The 19,169-nt window shown below is 35.2% G+C and overlaps 1 protein-coding gene across 6 annotated transcripts in view; it reads left to right on the top strand.

Annotated features, from left to right (window-relative positions):
- Window positions 1-18,439, top strand: part of GK2 (glycerol kinase 2) — a 36,213-nt gene extending 17,774 nt beyond the window's left edge. For 2 of the 6 annotated variants that reach the window (XM_003640510.6, XM_003640511.6), the window contains 9 exons: window positions 589-669; window positions 2,224-2,302; window positions 4,206-4,302; window positions 5,978-6,062; window positions 8,904-9,024; window positions 10,105-10,248; window positions 11,265-11,345; window positions 12,839-12,925; window positions 15,953-18,439. In XM_003640510.6, the coding sequence (XP_003640558.2) occupies window positions 589-669; window positions 2,224-2,302; window positions 4,206-4,302; window positions 5,978-6,062; window positions 8,904-9,024; window positions 10,105-10,248; window positions 11,265-11,345; window positions 12,839-12,925; window positions 15,953-15,966 (789 nt within the window). In that variant the 3' untranslated portion in view covers window positions 15,967-18,439. Of the gene's footprint in view, window positions 1-588; window positions 670-2,223; window positions 2,303-4,205; window positions 4,303-5,977; window positions 6,063-8,903; window positions 9,025-10,104; window positions 10,249-11,264; window positions 11,346-11,748; window positions 12,352-12,838; window positions 12,926-15,952 lie in introns of those variants that run through there. The other 4 variants (XM_040649799.2, XM_015302218.4, XM_046903198.1 and 1 more) reach the window with 2 other exon arrangements.
- Window positions 18,440-19,169: the final 730 nt, after the last annotated feature.

Here is a 19,169-nt window from a genome sequence, read left to right as displayed (position 1 = left end):
TATAATTACAAATAAATCTTAAACTTATTAGCAATAATTGCATTGCTAGAGGAAAGGAAAAATGCATATTGAAATCAAGAAGAACAGAAGGTAATAGTTTGTTCAAGGTGTTTCGGTAAGACTGTTATTTCCTAGCTGCAAAGTGAACTTCTCATAGCAAGTTTCTTGCTTTTCCCTTGTGTATAATTCTTAAACTCACTCAAAAAATGCTGAGTGTTGTGTTACTTACATGCTCTATTCTTGTCTTGGCGATTTTATTCTTTATTTTTTCACATTTGTTTCTCTGTAGTACTAGTTGAATAAACAGAGGAAATCTTTGTCTTACTTCTCATTCACATCTTCTGAAGTCCCCCAATTATTTGATATAGAAAGTCTGGAAAGATCCAGGCAGCTAATGAAAATGAAAATTAAAACACCAGCAATTCAAGGGTTTTATCTCAGCTGTTCATACAGATAATTTACTTTCTTTAAACTTTCTATATATCTTTTTTTTTTCTCTCAGTTTTATCTCCTATTTTTTTTATCATGTGCATGTACTTAAGTAAATATTTTCTGCCTGTGTTTTTTCTTTCTTCTTACCCTATTTAGTCTGTGTTTTCTGACCACGGTCTTCTAACCACGATAGCTTACAAACTGGGCAGAGACAAACCTGTTTGTTATGCATTAGAAGTAAGTAAAATAATTTCTTCCTTTTTATAGTGATATATGGTTATGATTACTTTTGTTTTTTAGTTTTTTCTTTCTGTTATCTCCTGTGAAACCATTCAATTGCACAGAAATTAAAATGGCTTTTTGTTATAGCTTAGCGCCTCAAGGCTTATGAGTGGTTTTGGTTATCCTATCTCCAACCTACATCGCTAATCTAAAAAAAAATATTTCTACATTGAATCTCTGGGCAAAATGTCTGAAACATTTTTTCAGTTGCACAGTCTCAAATCTCTCATAAATGTTCTGAGTAAAAAAATAAACCAAGATTGAGTTTAAAAAGGAGGATATACTGCATGTTTTAGCTATTCTGACAAAATAAAAAGCAAGACTAGATATCTTCTATTTTTAATTTCATTATAATGGTTTTTGCTTCAAACTTGAAAATCTTAGCTAAATTTCTGAGACAAGATACAGCTAACAATTAAGTTCTTTTTACCTACTAAAACATAGATGCCTATTTCCAGTTCCTTTAGTTCCTCAGTTCTCCACACAACTCTGAGGATATCCAAATTCTGTAGAAAAATGGACTTTACCTATAACTTAAAGTTTCATCGTTCTAAAACTTTGCCTCTGAAGCACAGAGCAGCTCGACAACTGTTTGACACCACTGCTTTGCTGGGATCAGTAAAATTATTCTTCCATCTCTGTTGATCTGTGGGCTTGATCTAATAGTTATTTTTAAAAAAGCATACTGAATTGTCTGCTACCATTGAGCTTTTGAAGAGAGCCTATGTTTTCCATGTTGAACAGACCAAGACAACACACAGGATTTTCTTGTCTGGGAAAATAATTTGTGGCTTACGGTTATCAGGATGTGGGAGTTTATATTTGCCATGTTCTGGCAACTTTGGGATTTTCATTTTGTACGTATGTGTGAGAGGTCTGGTTGTTTTTTAGACCTTGTTTGAGAGTGACTTTTATTTCCACACACTCACACATGCTTATGCACACTTTTCTTCTTCATCGTCTTTAATGATATTGTCTGAAAAAAATGTCTTCAACAGAAGATATTGCGTTCTTTCTACTCCTACATCCATACTAGAATAATTTCATGGTTAAGACACTTTCTAGAGTGAAAAATTGTTTTAATCAAACCTGTATGTTTTAACTTTAAGAGCTAGCTGTTCAGAAAACACCTCTGTTCCCTTCTAGCAATGGCTTAGAATGAGAATATAATGCTGTTTCCATTTGACTTGAAGCTTAGTTTAGTATACTTGAGACTGTCTTGTACAGAAGCCCAAATGGGTTTTTGCTGTGAGATGGGAGGCATGCAATTTATCTCTGATACGATGGAACCATTCAGGGACATTTATTGAGGCAACAGAGGAATTTTGCTGTCAAATGAAAGTGACTAAATTTTCTGTCTCTCTGGCTGTTTGTATTTAGACTCTAGACATAATTATGTCCCTAAGTTTTGTCTTTAAATTAGAGGAACCCAGAAGATTGCTTAGGAAGTTAGGCAACTCCTTTCCATGGAAAAATTGCATGCAATTGTTATGGTTTTGTTTTCTTCAGGGATCTGTTGCAATAGCTGGTGCTGTTGTTCGTTGGCTGAGGGACAATCTAGGTATTGTTAAAACTTCACAGGAAGTTGGTGAGTATTTGCAATTTGTAGCTGTTAATTTCAAGCATTCTTTTTGATGTGCTTGATGAGTTGTTGAATTCTAACGGCTGTGTTGTTGTTGAATAAAAGCTCAAAATATTCAAGTAAAGAAGAGCTGGAAGATGCATATGTTTTGCTGTGCAGCCCGTTTATTGATATTTCTCACTGATATTTCATACAGCATATCACTAAGATCATTGAAAACATTTGCTGACTTTCCCTAGCAAGCAGATTCTCAGTAAGATGCTGAACTTGCAATATCTGTACAGTATTCAATTTTCCAGAGCCAAGAGCATATAAGTCTCTGTTATGAAACCCAAAGCATATTGGATCCTAAACCAATAAATGTATTTTTTGCTGTCATAAACATGGCAATCTGAAGCCCTAAATTTGCAATGATTGATACAGAAGAGTTCATATCCATTAAAGTGGAGACCTCATTTTGCAAAGCTGTCTCTTAAAGGAATTGTGGATAATCATAGAATTAAGGAACCTTTAAGATCATTTAGTTCCAATCCTCCTGCCATGGGCAGGGATGCTTCCCATTAGACCAGTTTGCTGAAAGCCCCAATCTATCCTAGGGCAAATACCCACAACAGTTGCCTGTTTTGGTTACAATTCCTTTAGAAATTGTGTTGCTGATTTTTTCTGCTTGAGCTGAACTGGAACAAACTGGTGTGTAACAAAGAAACTTCGAATACACCAAACCTTGAAAAGGAAAAAAAAAATCAAAAATATGCATTATAACAGTTTCAAAGTGACTGATATAATGAGATTTAGGATTGAAAAGCAATTCATTATTTTTTTTAATAATTTGATATATTTTTGAAAAGTGGGGAAAAGGTAGAATTCAGATTGGACTTAAAACTAAGCAGAAATGTAAAACAATCTGTTTTTCTATGAGAAAGCCTCACTCTCACCTATATTTGTATACAGAAGAATACAAGAAGAATTAGCCAGTTGTTGAAACACTGGTACCTGTTGGCTTCATAAGTTTTATTAGACCTCTGAAAGGTCAGGGATTCAGGAACTTTGATCTTGTCATTGTTGTTAAAATCTTGTGGGACTTCTGTCATCACTTCCTGTTTCCCTAAAAATGTTTTCCTCCTCCCTTCACTCCTTTAAGTGGATTCTGTATGAAAGTACCATTCGAAAAATAATTCTTGACTATATTTCCCTACCTTTCCCCTCTATTGCTATAGTTTGATCAATGCAAACAGAAGAAATTTTCAAAAGCTGAAAAAATATTCTTTCTTTACTTGTTATAGGAAGGAGCTGCACATTAACGTTACTTCATTTGTCATGCTGGATGCTTTAATACAACTTTTAAAATTACATATTTTAATATTGGGGAGTTCAGATATCTGAAATTACTACTCAGATATTAAGAAACTTCACATTTCCTTGTAGTTGGACGTGTGATTATATACTTAAGATGAGAATTTAGGACTCTAAATCCATTTGAAATTAATGGGAATTTAGTTCTTAATTCCCTTTGGTCTTGATCCAGTTTTACATGCTTGCCTTGACTTAAATGCAAGTGTGACCTTTTGGAAAGCTTTGAAGGTAGAATTCTTTACCCAAAGGCTACCCTTTGAAAACCTCAAAGAATCTAAGTCAAAATGTCAAGTAAATCATTTTAGTTTTTGATTTTACATTTACCACAGCCTCCTATGCCCCATCTTCCGTTCATATTGTTGCAAGTGGACATCATGTTACAGATGAGGAGATGGCCAGTTAGTTGCATTTTCTAATCGTAATGACTTGATGGCTTTTGTAGCTACCTAACATGTTATAAATATTCTCTCTTTAAATAATGATATATTTGAGTGTCATATTTAAATGCTGGTGTAGTTATGAAAAGCTAAGTAAAGACTGTTTGTGTGTGCATTAGAAAAACTGGCTGCAGAAGCGGGAACTTCTTATGGCTGCTACTTTGTGCCAGCATTTTCAGGACTGTATGCACCTTACTGGGAACCCAGTGCAAGGGGGTAAGGATCTGAATAAGCACCACATTTGCAGGAAAATTTAATTGTTTTACAAATACTAACACCAGTCCTTTCAGGTATGAGAAATTGGTTTGGGTTTTTTTTTTTTTTCTTTCTTTCTTGATTCGCTATAGTATCTTCAAGCAACCTCTGTTTTTCCATTCAAAACAGCAACTGCTACTGATCGAAGAACAAGGACTGGCTGATTGATGATCAACCAATCATCCTTCCACCCACCTCTTAAAAATTGTAAAAAAAGAAGGGAGGGGTGGTGGAAAACACTTTGACAAGGTTGTGCTTTTTGGAGGACAGTTTACAGAATCACAGATTAATAGAATATCCTGAGTTGGAAGGGACCCACAGGGATTGTTTTATCGTTCATAAACTAGGACAGGGGAAGTTTAGGTTAGCTATTAGGAGGAAGTTTTTCACTCTGAGCGTGGTGTCACACTGGAACAGGTTGCCCAGAGCGGTTGTGGATGTCCCATCCCCGGGGGCATATAAGGCCAGGCTGGATGTGGCTCTGGGCAGCCTGGTCTCGTGGTTGGTGACCCTGCACATAGTGGGGGAATGAAACTAGATGATCATTGTGGTCTTTTTCAACCTAGGCCGTTCTATGATTCATGGCACGGAAAGAGCCAGCTTTTTTTACTTCACACATTTCTGGCTCTGTGTACCTGTGAGCTGTCGGGCAATAAAAGCAGAAAATTAAGAAATTAGTAGTGATTTATTTTTCTGAGCTCACTTTCCCACACCTGTTGCATTCACAATGTCAAATGACTCAACCTTGCAAATTCTTCCTTATTTCACATCCCTTTCTTCTTTGATTTCTGTCTATTAAGCACTCTTCAGTATAATGCCTTCCAATGCCTTCCTTTTGTTAAGACTCAACAGTCTGGTACTAGTTAGATCTACTAGTTGAAGTAGTAACCTTCTGTTTGTTCTTTTCTGCTATTGTGAGCTTGTCTGCTGTTGCTGGAATCAGAGCATGCCATGAGAGTCACAGAAGCATAATACATATAAAATAACTTTCCTAAACTGAAAAAAGAGATCTTTAAGAATATCCAGTTTCCAAGGCCTGGAAGTCATGTTCTTAGAAATTAGATGCTTTTAGTACTTAAGGAACAAAAACCTCTGACATAGGTATTCTAACAATTTTTTAGATCACAGTGCTTAGCTTCTTAACTATTATAAGCTGATCTTTGAAATGGCAGTAACTAAAAATGTCCTTTAATATATCAGTTCTTGCATGTATCCAGCACCAAATACACAGCATTGACCCAACCGGGCTTTTCATTTTAGAACTGAAAAGCATGAGAGAATTATTAAGATTTTAGTGACTACTGATACTGTTTTTTAAACAGAAGTTATCCTAGATCATACATTCCTTAAGGGAAGAACACTTGAATTTGTATTAGCGTGTATAAATATGCACCCTTATTGCATGCACATTGACAATAACTTTGTAAATTATGGCAATGATTGTATTGACTGAACACTGAAAACAGCTTATTGCAGAGATAAGAGAACTCAGATTAAAAAGAAACAAGCTTTTTAACATTAGAAAGCAGCCCTTACATGACAGAACTGGATGAGCTATGAATTAAAAGGCCTAAGTCTGAAGTATTTTCTGGAAAAGATGTTCTAACTGCTGGTTTTCTTTTTGTCTATTCAACAGTATTATTTGTGGCCTTACCCAGTTTACAAACAAAAACCACATTGCCTTTGCTGCACTAGAAGCAGTCTGCTTCCAAACACGAGAGGTAAAAGCAAATTAGTTGTTAAATTCATTGTAAACAAGTATGATAATAGTAACTGTAAATCTTCATAAAGTGAGAGGATTAAAAAGGTTGACTGAAAGTCAGGTGCTTCATACCACACGTGTATGCTAATTTACATGATGTTTATGTTGAAGAATTGTTCCTGTGAACTTAGCTACAATGATCTGGTTGGGTGGTACATTATTCTTATGTTTTTTCTCTACACTTAAAATAAGGTGAACACATTTTGTGAGTATCATGAGATGCAGAACAGGCAAACTTTAAAATTGGCAGTGACAAAACTGAAATGTAGCATTAGTTCTACTTCACAGAAGACTACATTCTCCATTCTGTACTCTGACAGATATGATTGATGTTGCTTTCAGTGCACAAGAGCAGCAGACATATCAAGGGAAATCCATATTTACTTCTTGTCCACTACATTATCTAATTGTCTTTGCCAACATTCTGCAAAAACAAAACTAAATTCTCACACTCAAAATTAATCCTTCAACGAAATCAAAGAGCATGGTATCAGTATGTTTAAGCATTAAAATATTTTTATCACCATCTTCTATCAATTTTTGCTCCTTGTGTTCTGTAAAAGTATAAGACAGAATGAAAGTCATGGACTCTAAGGGGTAGGAGTCAGACCTTAATATGATTTAATGCTTTTAAGATGATGTTATGTAAACATAATTTGTTTTAAAACAATATCCTGCTAACACTGTTTAAGAGGCAGAAAACAGCTTCTTATTTCTCTAGTAATGATGAGTAAAGTAAAAAATACTCCCATGGAAAAAGAAAGCCAGAAACTTCAGCAAGGCAGATGTTTTTGAAGCTATGCTAACACCCTTTGAGTCCTCAGAAAGTCATGAAAGGAACCTAGTAGTTTATATCTCTTAATTCTGATACCAGAAGTCAAATTCCAGCCAACTGAAGTGATAACCTAGTTCGTTGTCTGCTCTTCTCTTTCCTTATCTCTCCTCCTATCCATTCCATCTCACATGACAGTTCAATGAACTTTCTAGCAAAAAATTATCCCTCTTTTGCTGAGCTGTTTTTTTGCTGGATTAATGACCTCAGCTGCCTCGCAGAGGACTGTTGCAAATGTCACAACAGCATGTGGCTGGTAGTAGAAGGGAGGGGAATAAAGCTTTCAGGCTGAAGGTGAAGGTAACTGTTTGGACATACCTAACACTTCATTCTTTAGTCAGTGTGCTTGTGTCACAGATATAGGAGTGCCTTATTAGGTCTCCGTAAATTAACTCATAGTGATGTAGACAAAACATACATTTTTCAGAAATATACTCTTAGCATTGTCTTGTCAGAAACAAAGTTATTCTGTTTTAATTCCACTTGAAATAGGAGTCTTCTGTATCCTCCAGGAAAACTCTCAAAATCCGCATTCATTTGGTTGGTTTTTTTGTTTTGTTTTGTTTTACTGTATCATCCAGTTTCTTTACCTTTTTTATCCAAAAAGTTCCTCCTTTCTGCAATCAGATGACCCTTGTTATTTTTTTTTCTCTCAGAAAGCATTATAGAAAAATAAGTAATTTTTCCATTCTAAGAGCTGCACACAGCTGTTAGACACAGCTTACCTGGGTGCCTTGCTCTTAATCTAACCTCACTGCAATAGAGATAGCAGCACGATCATGATTTGTTTTGTTCCTTCATCACCTCCTCATTTTTAGCATTCTTTTCACTTTTTAATCTCTGCTGAGTGCATCACATTATTCAGCATGGTCTCAGAAATTGATAAAGTTGGAGCCTCCAACAGTATATGTAAATCTGAGATTATGAGGCACTGCTGAAGTTCTGAATGGTAGAGAAAAGCAGGTGAAATTCAGTATAGCCGAATGTAAACTGGTACATGTGAAGGAAACAAATGGTGAGGACCAATATTACTTAGTACTGTCAGCAGACTTTCACAATCTGTTTATCCTATTTTCGAGGTTATTTGTAATGTGGATGTAATGTGAAGACCTATAGTTTCTGCCACAACAAAAACTGACCTTTTACCTTCTTTTTAACTATTATATGTCAATACTTCTGGTTCCTTCCTGACTTACTTTCTGGGACTAAATAAAAACCTACTGGATAACTCACTTCTGTATAGTTTTTTCATGCTTTACAAACCCACTTGTTTTTCCGTATTAATACACTGACCTTTCCCAGTAAGGGCTGTATAACTGACTGCCTTGTCAACTACAGAATAGTAGTAACGCGCATTTTAGTTTCTTTTTTTGTGATTTATGTACTTTGCTTTGTCATTTAAATTTGAGAAAAGCACACTTCTTTATTTTTTTTAATTCAAATAAATTAAAAATTACAAACAGAAAGTCATTCTGCAATAGTTAATGCCTGTTTATCAAGAATTATGTGCTAACGGTAAAAATGTAAGTGAGCCATTTGATTGAATATTTTCAATCCATAGAAAACAAAACCATAGAAAACTCAATAGTCTGCATTTAGATGATTGCAGGGTAATGCTGTGTACTTCCTTCCTTGTTAGTTTTAACTAAGTTCATAGTGATCATCAGCTTTTTTTCAAAGTTCTTTTCAGATCATATAAGGAAAAGATAGGCTAGCTATCTTTTCCTACATTAGGAGTTCTGTGATAAACATTTCCTACATTAGGAGTTCTGTGATAAATTGAATGTGCTTGCTGTACATGAAACAAAACTGCATTGTTACTACTTCTGTTTTGCCATCTCGGTGTATGTGGGAGGGAGAATTATCTGCTTAATGCTGCAGCAAACGTTGACTTATCAGTATTTTACATTCTGAGGATTTCATGGATTTTTCTGCAATTAAATCTTAACATATGTTATTACTCTTAAGATTTTAGATGCAATGAACAAGGACTGTGGGATACCATTAAGTCAGTTGCAAGTAGATGGAGGAATGACCAATAACAAAGTTCTCATGCAACTCCAATCAGACATCCTCTGTATTCCAGTAGGTAAGATAAAATTACAACTCCTATTTTCTTTTTATAGCTGAAAACAGCATTCATTCATAATAGTTAATGAGGGCCATTCAGATTGCTCTTCTCAATGTGGTGAGTGATGGACTTACTTTTTTTTCTTTTCAGAAAATATTTTTAGGTCTTATATAAAATTTTGAGGTTCATTCTTCTAGAACATCTGACTATTGTGTGTCATGTTGAAATGTTATAGCACTATGATAGTACTGAACTCTGAAGTTGTCATACCAAATTCCAACCATCTGACAAATTTTAAATTGATGAAATAATTAACTCTGACCTGCTGGCCTTGAGAGTCTTGGACAGAGATCTGTCAGAGCTTTGCACCTGCTCTGATTTTATGCATGAACATGTGAGACATTTCAGTGATAGCAAGGTATTGGAAAGTTTTTAAATAGATATGTTATAGCTTGCCTTTAATAATGTATAATGCACAAGGTCCATACTATTAGTGCCTAAAGTTAGCAGTTGAAAGGGCATGATCAATAAGATCAGCTTTTAAGGAGTTCTCTACAAGAAACAGAGAGTGGCGCAGATTTACAGCCTGGGGGTTGAATGTTCTTCTGTAGCGACAGTGGAAAGCAAGCAAGCTATTAAGTACTGGCATGTGACATCTTTTAAGATGCCTTTTCTAAATAGAAATGCTTGTAATACCAAAACATCTAGACCGTGAGAACAAAATGGATAACTTTGCCACTGGTCACTGCTTTAGGGAGGGAAAGGACAACAAAATAATCCTAGCATTAACAGAAGTTTGTTGAAGAAACTGGTGGTAGATGTCAGAAGCCTTACACGTGATATGAAAGTGAGCAAGCGCATTATTCAGTATTGAGGGAAGTGGTGATCTGGGGTATTTCAAAGAGTTGGAAGACTCATAGTTGAAACTAACTTAATAAGCACGTGAATGGCAATAAAATGAGGTTTGCAGTTGATAAACTTAAGGGAAACTAATATAGCATTTATAGAAAATATAGATATATATGTAAGTCTTTAGTTCTGATGTCATCTGACTTTCAGTAAAAAAAACATCATGGCCTTCTCTCTGATTTACTTTAGTGAAGCCATCAATGCCTGAAACAACAGCTCTAGGAGCTGCTATGGCAGCAGGAGCTGCAGAAGGAGTTGGAATTTGGAGTCTGAATCCTGGAGATTTGACAGCAGTGACGTGTGAACGATTTGAACCACAGATCAACCCAGAGGGTAAAACCCTTGAATATACTCTAAGAATCTGTAAACTGTTTTATGTTCAACAGATCAGTTTATTCTTTGTTGCATACTGACATACCCATATAAAAACAGTGTATGTAAATATACTTAGAAATGTTAAAGATCTGCTTTGTAGTGTTCGGTTTAGGGAAGTGCACTCCATTTGCTGTTTTGATCATTTAGAGTTGTTTGACTAGTAGAGCATTCGACTACTAGGACTGGGAAAAGGTTAAAACAATACATCCCCACAGGGTTGAGCTGTTTTTCTTTTTACTTTTTTAAAGGAACTCAGTACCTGGCACTGCAGTTAGTGGCTTTTGACTTTCAGGAAGGAAATCAAAGAAATCTTGAAGGTTTTTTTATGGAGAAGAATGTCTCCTAAAGCTCTTGTGAATTTAAGTGTTTTCACAGATTTGGAAAGGACAAAGTATTTGTGGGCAACTCCCATTTTGTCTTTAGAAAGCCTATACTGATCATGGTTTTAGCTAACTTTTTCATCATTATTAAGTGCTCATAGAAGCAAAAAGAGCATAATTGACATAATTAGTCCATGTGCAAGATAAATGCATTTTGTCTTTTCAATTATTTTTTAACTTCCTGTGCAGAATTTTGTCCTACCATTTTGATTATAATTACTGCTAGGATTCCTACTTCAGGACAGTATTTTCAATACTGAAGGGCTTCTGCATGGATAACAATTGCTTTATTTTGTCCTACTTGTACATCTTCTAACTGTTGAATATTCAGAAAAGTGTTTTTGAAATTTATTTCTCCTTACTGTGCTTAACTGTGTTGGTTTTTTTTCCTGGTTGTTTTAAGGGTTATTACTGTTTTGGTTTTTTTTAACATAACGTATTCAAAATAATATTTTGTAATACTTATTTAAGGCAGAAAAATTGTATTATGGAAAAGGTTAAAAAGCCAGTAGTGTAGACCTTGAAGCTTAAATACTTAAATTTGAATTTATAGGCACTGACAGACTTTTCTGTTTGTTTATTTCTCAATTTCAGAAAGTGAATATCGCTATGCCAGATGGAAGAAAGCTGTGATGAAATCTATGGGCTGGGAAACATCTGAAGCTCCTTCAAATGGTAAACTAAACATTATTGCAGATCAAATATTATTAATTAGTCAGCTATCCTAGTTAATTAATCTTGAGTTTGGTGACCTTTTCCATTCCTACCATTCATCAATTATTCCAGTGATTTGAAAATTATTACTTAAAACCACTTTGGAAATAAGCAGGAATATAGGTTTTCCTCTTGAAATGATGATACAAGCAGTATCTTTCAGGCTTCTAGAATCAGAGGGCATTAAATCAGACTAACTGCAGGTTTCACAGAATAGTGATGGTTTACAAAAAAATTTGTACCGAAAAGAAGAGATGGTGCAAGAATTTTGTGAACTTCCTTCTACTCGTGTTGCAAAAGAGAAAAATTTCATCCAGTAATTTTTCTTGCTGTATCTTTCCTTTAACATTTGCTGCTTATAAAGGAGGGACAGATAACAACATCACGACCTGCTTGACCCAGAAGGACTAAGAGTAGGCAGTTATCATGAAGTGAAGAATCGCAAAGACTTATTCCTCCCATATAGAACATTACAAACACTTTTGAGAGACTAAAAAGATCCTTCTTTTGAAGTAGAGAGCTTTTCTATCTGTTAAATTTCAATTAAATAAAACTTGCAGTCTTCCATGATCTATGATTTGAATTTGTATTTAAGCACTATTTGAGGTTAAGTTTTCAGGCCTGTAACAGCCTACACAAACTGTGGGCCTTATCTTTCATTTCATTTCACTTTTGTTGGAGTTACTACTCAAATTAAGAGATTTAAGTAAAGAATCTTCAAAATATAACCCAGCACACTTGCAGCCTTCAAGATACATAAAGTTTCTTGCATTCTTGTTGAAAACTAAAGCTAAATATTTCCTTTTAAAATCTTGTGTATAGGTTTAGGTATTTTATTTAACAGGTTATACAAACAATTCCCTGAAGGCTGTTTGGAAGGGAAATAGGAAGCAGCATGACTTAGAAGATTCACTTCAGTACTGTGCAATATGATTTGGTCACCTTAAGCCTAAACTCTGTTATATTTCCCAAAATCCCAAGTTCTCAATATGTATCTTATCTACATATCTTTATTTTCTTTTGAAGGTTAGAAAATCTGCCTTGCAGAAAATTAAACTAGTTTTTCAGCTAATTAGAAAAGGATTATGTTTATCAGAACATAACCTCAGTCATTATTTGTTTCAACACTGGGGCAAAAAAATGTTATTTTTCTTAGATCTTGCTTTGAACCCTTGTTTTCTGCCTGCTAGGAGCATTTAAAATAGAATAATACTGGAAATGGGCTCAACCTAGATAGTTCTGTTGGTGGAATTTGGATTTTATTTCCTGTTGAGAGCCTGTTTTCAATTATTGTGGGGGGTTATGCATGAACTTTTTAAATTTTTCTACGAATGTCACTGCTATTGTTACTTTTTGCTGTTCATATGATTTTTTTAACACATATATTGCAATTTATATATATATTTCTCTTTTGATTTGCTTGACTGGAAACACCTTCCTCTGGATGACATCAGGTGACACTAGTATCTTCTGTAGTCTGCCTTTGGGTTTTTTTATTATGAGTAGCATGATAATGTTAATCGGAGCAAAGTACGTCTCAGGTTAGTTATTATTTGAACTAGATCCCTTAAAAAGCTATCTACACTAGTTTAAGTGTTGGGTTTTGTTTTTTTGTTTTTTGTTTTTTTGTTTTGTTTTGTTTTTTTCCCCACTGTTTATTTTCAGCAAAAATGACTGATGCTTTTTTGTTGTTCATGCACACGAATTTTTAAGGGTGTTAATTAGTCATATAGTGCCTGAGGAAACAAAGTGAATGCCATCTTGAATTCATCTTTATTTGCCATGGAATTCATAGTTGTTGGATGCATTTTAAACCTTGGGCTATCACTTCCCTTTGTTTAGCTATAAAGTCTGTATACAGTTTATAGAAAGGATATAGGTTGGAGCAACCTAGCAGAATTTTGCATTATCTGCACTGCAGCATGCATTGCAGTTAGAAGTAGGTTCCATCCTTTGTCTTGCATTTCTTCTCATAACCTTTTTAATTATTCTGAGGCTCTGGTCCAAGTAAAGGGAAGACTTCTCTTCTTTTCTTGGAACCTATCTTCATGTAACCCTTTGTTTTTCTGCTGTCCTTGGAATTATTGTATGGTTAGAAACCTACATCTACTTAATCTACAGAACATTCTTTTAGTACTTTACTCTAGTGGATAAATGAATTGATTAGGTATAAAGAGAAGAAACCCCAATAAAGTGGGGTTTAAACCTACAAAAACTGGGTAGAGGGACTGCGTGTGCATATGCAATGAAGATGCATCTTCAACCTATTAATATACTTACTGAAAAGAAAGTTCTTAATATGGATGATGGTACTTATGCCAGAAATGAAACATTGCATTAAGGTATTCATCTGGTAAGAGAAAGAAGTTTATATGGTCGTGTCATTTGTTCTTTGTTGTTCTGTTTCAGAATGTCTTTCCAAGGAAAATATTTTACAGTACAGCCACTGATGCTAGGTGGTTATTTAGGGGGTGGTTATTTAGTTTTCTTTGTTTTTGAGGGGGATGGGGTATTTATTAAACAGGCTGTTGAGGACTCTGGCATGCTGCTGTTATGATGTGTTTGTCTCTGTTTCTACTCAGCTCAGCCTGAATTAACCACTCAGTTGTAATTTACCTTGCATGGAAGAGACTGTCTGAGCTCATAGGAGAACTAAAATAAAACTAAACAAATGCTGAGTAAAAATCAAACTGAACAAATGGTTTGACACTGATTTACTAACTGTGGAATGTATCAGTGAATGAGAACAGTCTTGATTATGAAATATAACATAAAACCATCTGTGAATAAGTGGGTAAATTTTTAACAAGCTGAACTAAGCAATGTGAGTATTAATTGTAGGTGAGGATCCTGAGCACATGGGGATGCTTGAATTAATATGAAGATCAATATTAAAAGGGCAAATAGGCAGCTGAAATTCTGGGTTTACTGCTTTTTAAAATCAACTAATCAGTAACCTGCATATGTATCTAAACTTACACTGTGGGATCTCAAAAAAGCAGATTTTTTTTTTCTCCCTAAGGTTGTCTGTGCCTTTCAGACCCATAAGTGGAAAACATCTCAACAAACAGTGGCCTTCAGAACCCTTTTTTACCCTTGTTTTCAAACAGTATCTATTGAGTATTTTGTTTTATTTTCACATGGTAAGCTTGGGGCAGGAGAAGTTGCAAGAAATTTCCAGCTCTTGTGTTCTTTAAAAGAATGGCAGTATCTAAATAGGAGTAGCATTAGTGATGATACCTACAAGTAGTAGTTTTGCTCAGCTGTGTAGTTAGGGTAGAACATGGTGCATTACATTTGTGTTGCTGACTGAAGCAAGGCTGCATCCCCCTGAGATATTTCCTATGGTCAATACCCTTTTGCTGTTAAATGGCACAACTAGCTGACCAGACTTTCCTTCTAACTTCAGTACTGTGACTCCATTAATTAACTTGTTACATTTTATCTTTTAATAAAACAATAGAACTCCAACACAGTCATCAGTATAATAAGTTTGAGGATTGAATCTACTGAGGATTGAATTCATCCTTCATGTGCTGAAACAGCAGTAAGTCTTGCATGGCAACAGCGTTGTTGTTGAACATGCCTCTGTAGATCAGAGCCATGCTTTTACAACTGCTGAAATGTGAAGCAGAAATCTGCTGTGGCAGAGTAGAGAACACTAACGTGGCAAAAACCTGTTTAGAGATCTGCTAAACTAACTGCTTTTTCACGTAGCACTTGATGGCTGAATATGAAGAACAATACTGTATTTCATAATTTCATAAAAATCGGGTGAATTATTGTGCCTTATTTTATAATCTTCATTCTTTTCCCCCAAATAGAGAAGGGGACAATATTTTGCTTCATTTAACTTCTAAAACAAGTGGTATGTAGCAGCTGGGGTCCTTAAGATTCTCTTAATTGTTTTGGATCTGGACACCTGAGAGATTTCAGCATATTCTATAACTGTTTCTTTGTTTGTTTGTTTGTTTATTTATTTGTGAGAGGTGAGGCTTAGCTGAAGGTGACATTAATTTTTATTAGACTCAAATTTAAAGAAAAGCATTTAAATGCTTTTAAATTGGCACATCTCAAGTGAGGTCTAAAACCAAAGGATCAGCTATAAATGGGATCTTACACTATGTCTGGGTTATAAAGTTCTTATTCTCACAGAATAAAGTATTGTTGGATTGTTTTTTTAAGAATCTATTTTTCTTGTGTTGTGCTAGCTACTGCTGAATTGTGCACTAATTTACACATAGGAATCACAATGCAGTTATACAAGTTAGTTTCAATATTTCCCACATTTCTGAAAGGTAAGCTCAGATTCCGAAAAAAAAAAAGCTTAGTGTACAATATTTCAATCCTTCTACTTGTTAAAAGTTTACCCATCTTTATTAGTGTGTTTTTTCTCTCATACACACAAAGTGCTAGTTTATATTTGCATAATTCAATTTATAATAGACTTAATTGAAAATAAAATATGGTTATACTTAGTTCTTCCTATAGCTCAGCTGTGTTAGAGTGTGTTAGAAACAATTCAGAGTAATTTCTATGTTACTAATGGATATTCTTTCTTATTTAAGGTACAGATAAATGAGACTGCTTAATGGACTCTCTGGATGCAGCTGAATTGTTTGTTTGTTTGTTTCATTTTCTTTTCTTGTCTGAAGAGATTCCACCACCAGTGTGATGATACTACTTGTGTGACTAAATTCATTCATGAGTGTATCTGTTGTCAGTCCTTGAGCAACCTCCAAGTGGTACTTTGAAACTTAAGTCTTCAGCCCTTCACTTCTCTGCTCCCTTCCCTATCAACTCCAACTGCACTGCAGGCCTTTGCGTGGACTATCTCACATCACCCTTTCAAATTTCACAAGCTCTAGCATTGTTCGAGAAAGTTGGTATAAAAAATCCTGCAACTTCATAGGTAACTTCAAATGTTTAGCTAAAATTTTCAGAGTTTTGGTACTTTATACAACAAACTGCAAAAAGTGAATGGTGCACTATGGGACTTTGTAACGGTCTTACTATTCTTCCAGCTGCTGTGAATTATCTATCATATGTCTGTGGTTGCCAAAGATGTTTTGTTTTAGTCACCTTTGTTCTGAAACACCCTAGAAGTTCTTCAAACACTAGCTCAAAATGTATTATCAGTAAGAAACATTGCTACTGGTTTGGCAATGAAAAGGTTACTGATATGGTAAACAGAGCACTATTGAATCGATCAATCAGAAAGCTTAAAAGTTTGGTGTGACTTCTGGGCATTGTAGTCAATTTGCCTATTATAAGTATTTAAGACACCAAGTCCTGTAACTGTACATTTAAAGAGGTAGAAGTAAGTAGATGTTTTGGTTAAGTCCATGTTTCTTGTTCTCACGCTTTTGTGTTTGTTCTGAAAGACAAACTTGATACAGCACACTATTCACAGGACAGATTTGTAGTTCTCAGTAACTGATAACTCTTAAAACTACTCCATACGATATACTTTTCTTGATCAATACTGTATATATTCTGTTGTCCAATTTAAGGGTATTTTTAGTGATTATTTGTTAAACTTTTGAAAGTTGAAGCTAACATAGTTTTCCTTAAGGAGGGTCCACTCCAAATTAAATATCAGTGATTTAGTTCTTGTTCTCATTTAGTATATCTCAGGGACCAAAATCTCCTTCTCAGTTTCCATGTCTGTGGTTTTAACAGCAAGTTGTCACAAAATTTGCAGAGACAACCCAAAACCCTGGCTTTGGGATAGTAAACACTTGGCACCTGAAACTGGCCATTGGAGTTTGCAGGCAACAGAAGCGAAAAATGAGTTGTGTACACTTGGAAAACTTTAAATCCCCTGCAGGTAAAGGAGTGAGGCAATAATCTTCAGCTTTCATGTTTGCACCAACAGCGTGATAAATGCCAGCCTTATTGGATAGGCCAGAGGAAAAGCGTTCTTGTGCAGTGTCACTGGATCGATTTAGAATGAGAGCAAAGTTCAATGTGGGGACAATGTGGAGAATTTCAAAACAAATTACAAAGATGAGTTTAAATGCACTAGGAGTTAAAGGGAGTGTATAAGTGTGTGTGTGTCTGTGTTCTTAGAAATGTTTGTCTTTGAAAAAATACTCTTTAAAAAGTTTTTCTTCATTAAATTACAACTAGGATCTTAGCTTTTAAAAAAGTGTTAAATATGTGCGTGTCTGAATCAATGGATTGCACAGATATTTAGGTCTGTACAATATATTTAATATCAAATGCATATTAATTGCCTTTTTATTATCAAGTGCAATGACCTTTGAAAATGTGATTTTTAATTAAGTTAGAGAAGGAGCATTTTTCCTTCTGTGGTTGCATGGGGTTTTTGTGCACAGGTGAAAATATAACACCAACATTCGAATCCCTCATCTTGTGTAAGTACTCAAATGTGAGGTGTAGAAACTAAAATTTCTGGGTTTTCCAGTTTGTACTGGGGAGGTGAAGAAAGAGTGGAGAGTGGACATGAAGCTATAGGAAAATCGTTATACTTCTTACCTTTCTCTGAGCTGTCACCGATTCGGTCTTACACCAAAGAACAAGAATAACAACAACCTTTGGAGCACACAGGGTGAGGGCAGAACACGTTTCAAACACTGGACTTCTGAGTATGACTCCTTGCCAAAAACACTGAAGTACTGAACGTGGCAATGATTAATGCTGAAGTATTGCCTTTGACAGTGATGACTCTGGCAGGGAGAAAGGTAGCACATAATAAGTAGAAGGAGGACTTTTTGCTGCTTTTCTGATGTATCCTTTACTGGGAAACATAATTCCTATTACTTTTTCACTGAGTAAATATCATAATTTTATTTTCAATTGCTGTTGCAAATATTTTTTAAGAATTTCACACCGGTGTTAACTTTCTACCAACAGTTGAATGATACTGTAAATTGTGTGTTGGGGGTTTGGGGGAGCAAACTGTTGCAAGTTAGCTTTTTGTGAAGCTGTGATTTATTTTTTTCTATAAATTGCCAGATTTATAAATTCTTACTTGAGAAATGCATTTACTTGGTATTAAAATACCATAAATAAACTGTTCTGATCTGTCAGTTTTTTCTTGCACATTATCTTTAAGAAACATTTTCACTAATGTTTATTGCATGAGACATTAGTATATGCTGAGGCATATTACTTAAAGAGGGGCTTTGTTTATCACAGACGCATGCCTTAGGTTGCTCAAATATACAGGTAAGACACAACCATTAGTGCATTCTGCTTTCAGTAATCTTTTCAGTGTCACGGATTGCATTAGGACTGACTTGCAGTTCCTTCAGTCCCTCCGTGTTGAGGGAAAAGCAAGAGGATGCAAGGAAAACAGCAAAAAGGAGCACAGACCTGACACAGGTATGCGCCAACGGTCTCAAACATCATTGATGGACCACTAGGCCAAATGGCCCATGATCTAATAGAGTTCTCTGGTAACTGCTGCAAATAAATCCATTATTAGTCAGGGTGGAAGGGTGTTCATGATGTAGAAATCACTGCTGGCTACACTATCTCAAATCATGCAGTATTTCTCTTATCTTAAGAAAGAAGCGTGAGGAATGTGTGTATGTGAAGAGAGTATTTGTGAAACATGCCTGCCAGATTCTTGTTCCTGTCTCTTTGTAGCTCCCAGTTGTATCCTACACATCTGCTGGTGCTTAATTATGCCAAGGAAGTAATGGCCTTCATCTGTAGTCTTTACATAGTTTGTAGTTGCACGTGTCAACATCGGTTGTATGAGTCAGAAACAAACACAAAAATCCTTTAGATACCATATCAGCAAAGAAGCCTTGT

The sequence above is a fragment of the Gallus gallus genome, chromosome 1, assembly GCF_016699485.2.
Source record: "Gallus gallus isolate bGalGal1 chromosome 1, bGalGal1.mat.broiler.GRCg7b, whole genome shotgun sequence".
In the NCBI taxonomy this organism is placed as follows: Eukaryota; Metazoa; Chordata; class Aves; order Galliformes; family Phasianidae; genus Gallus; species Gallus gallus.
Note: the sequence above shows the minus strand (reverse complement) of the source record. Positions and strands in the feature narration are given on the sequence as shown.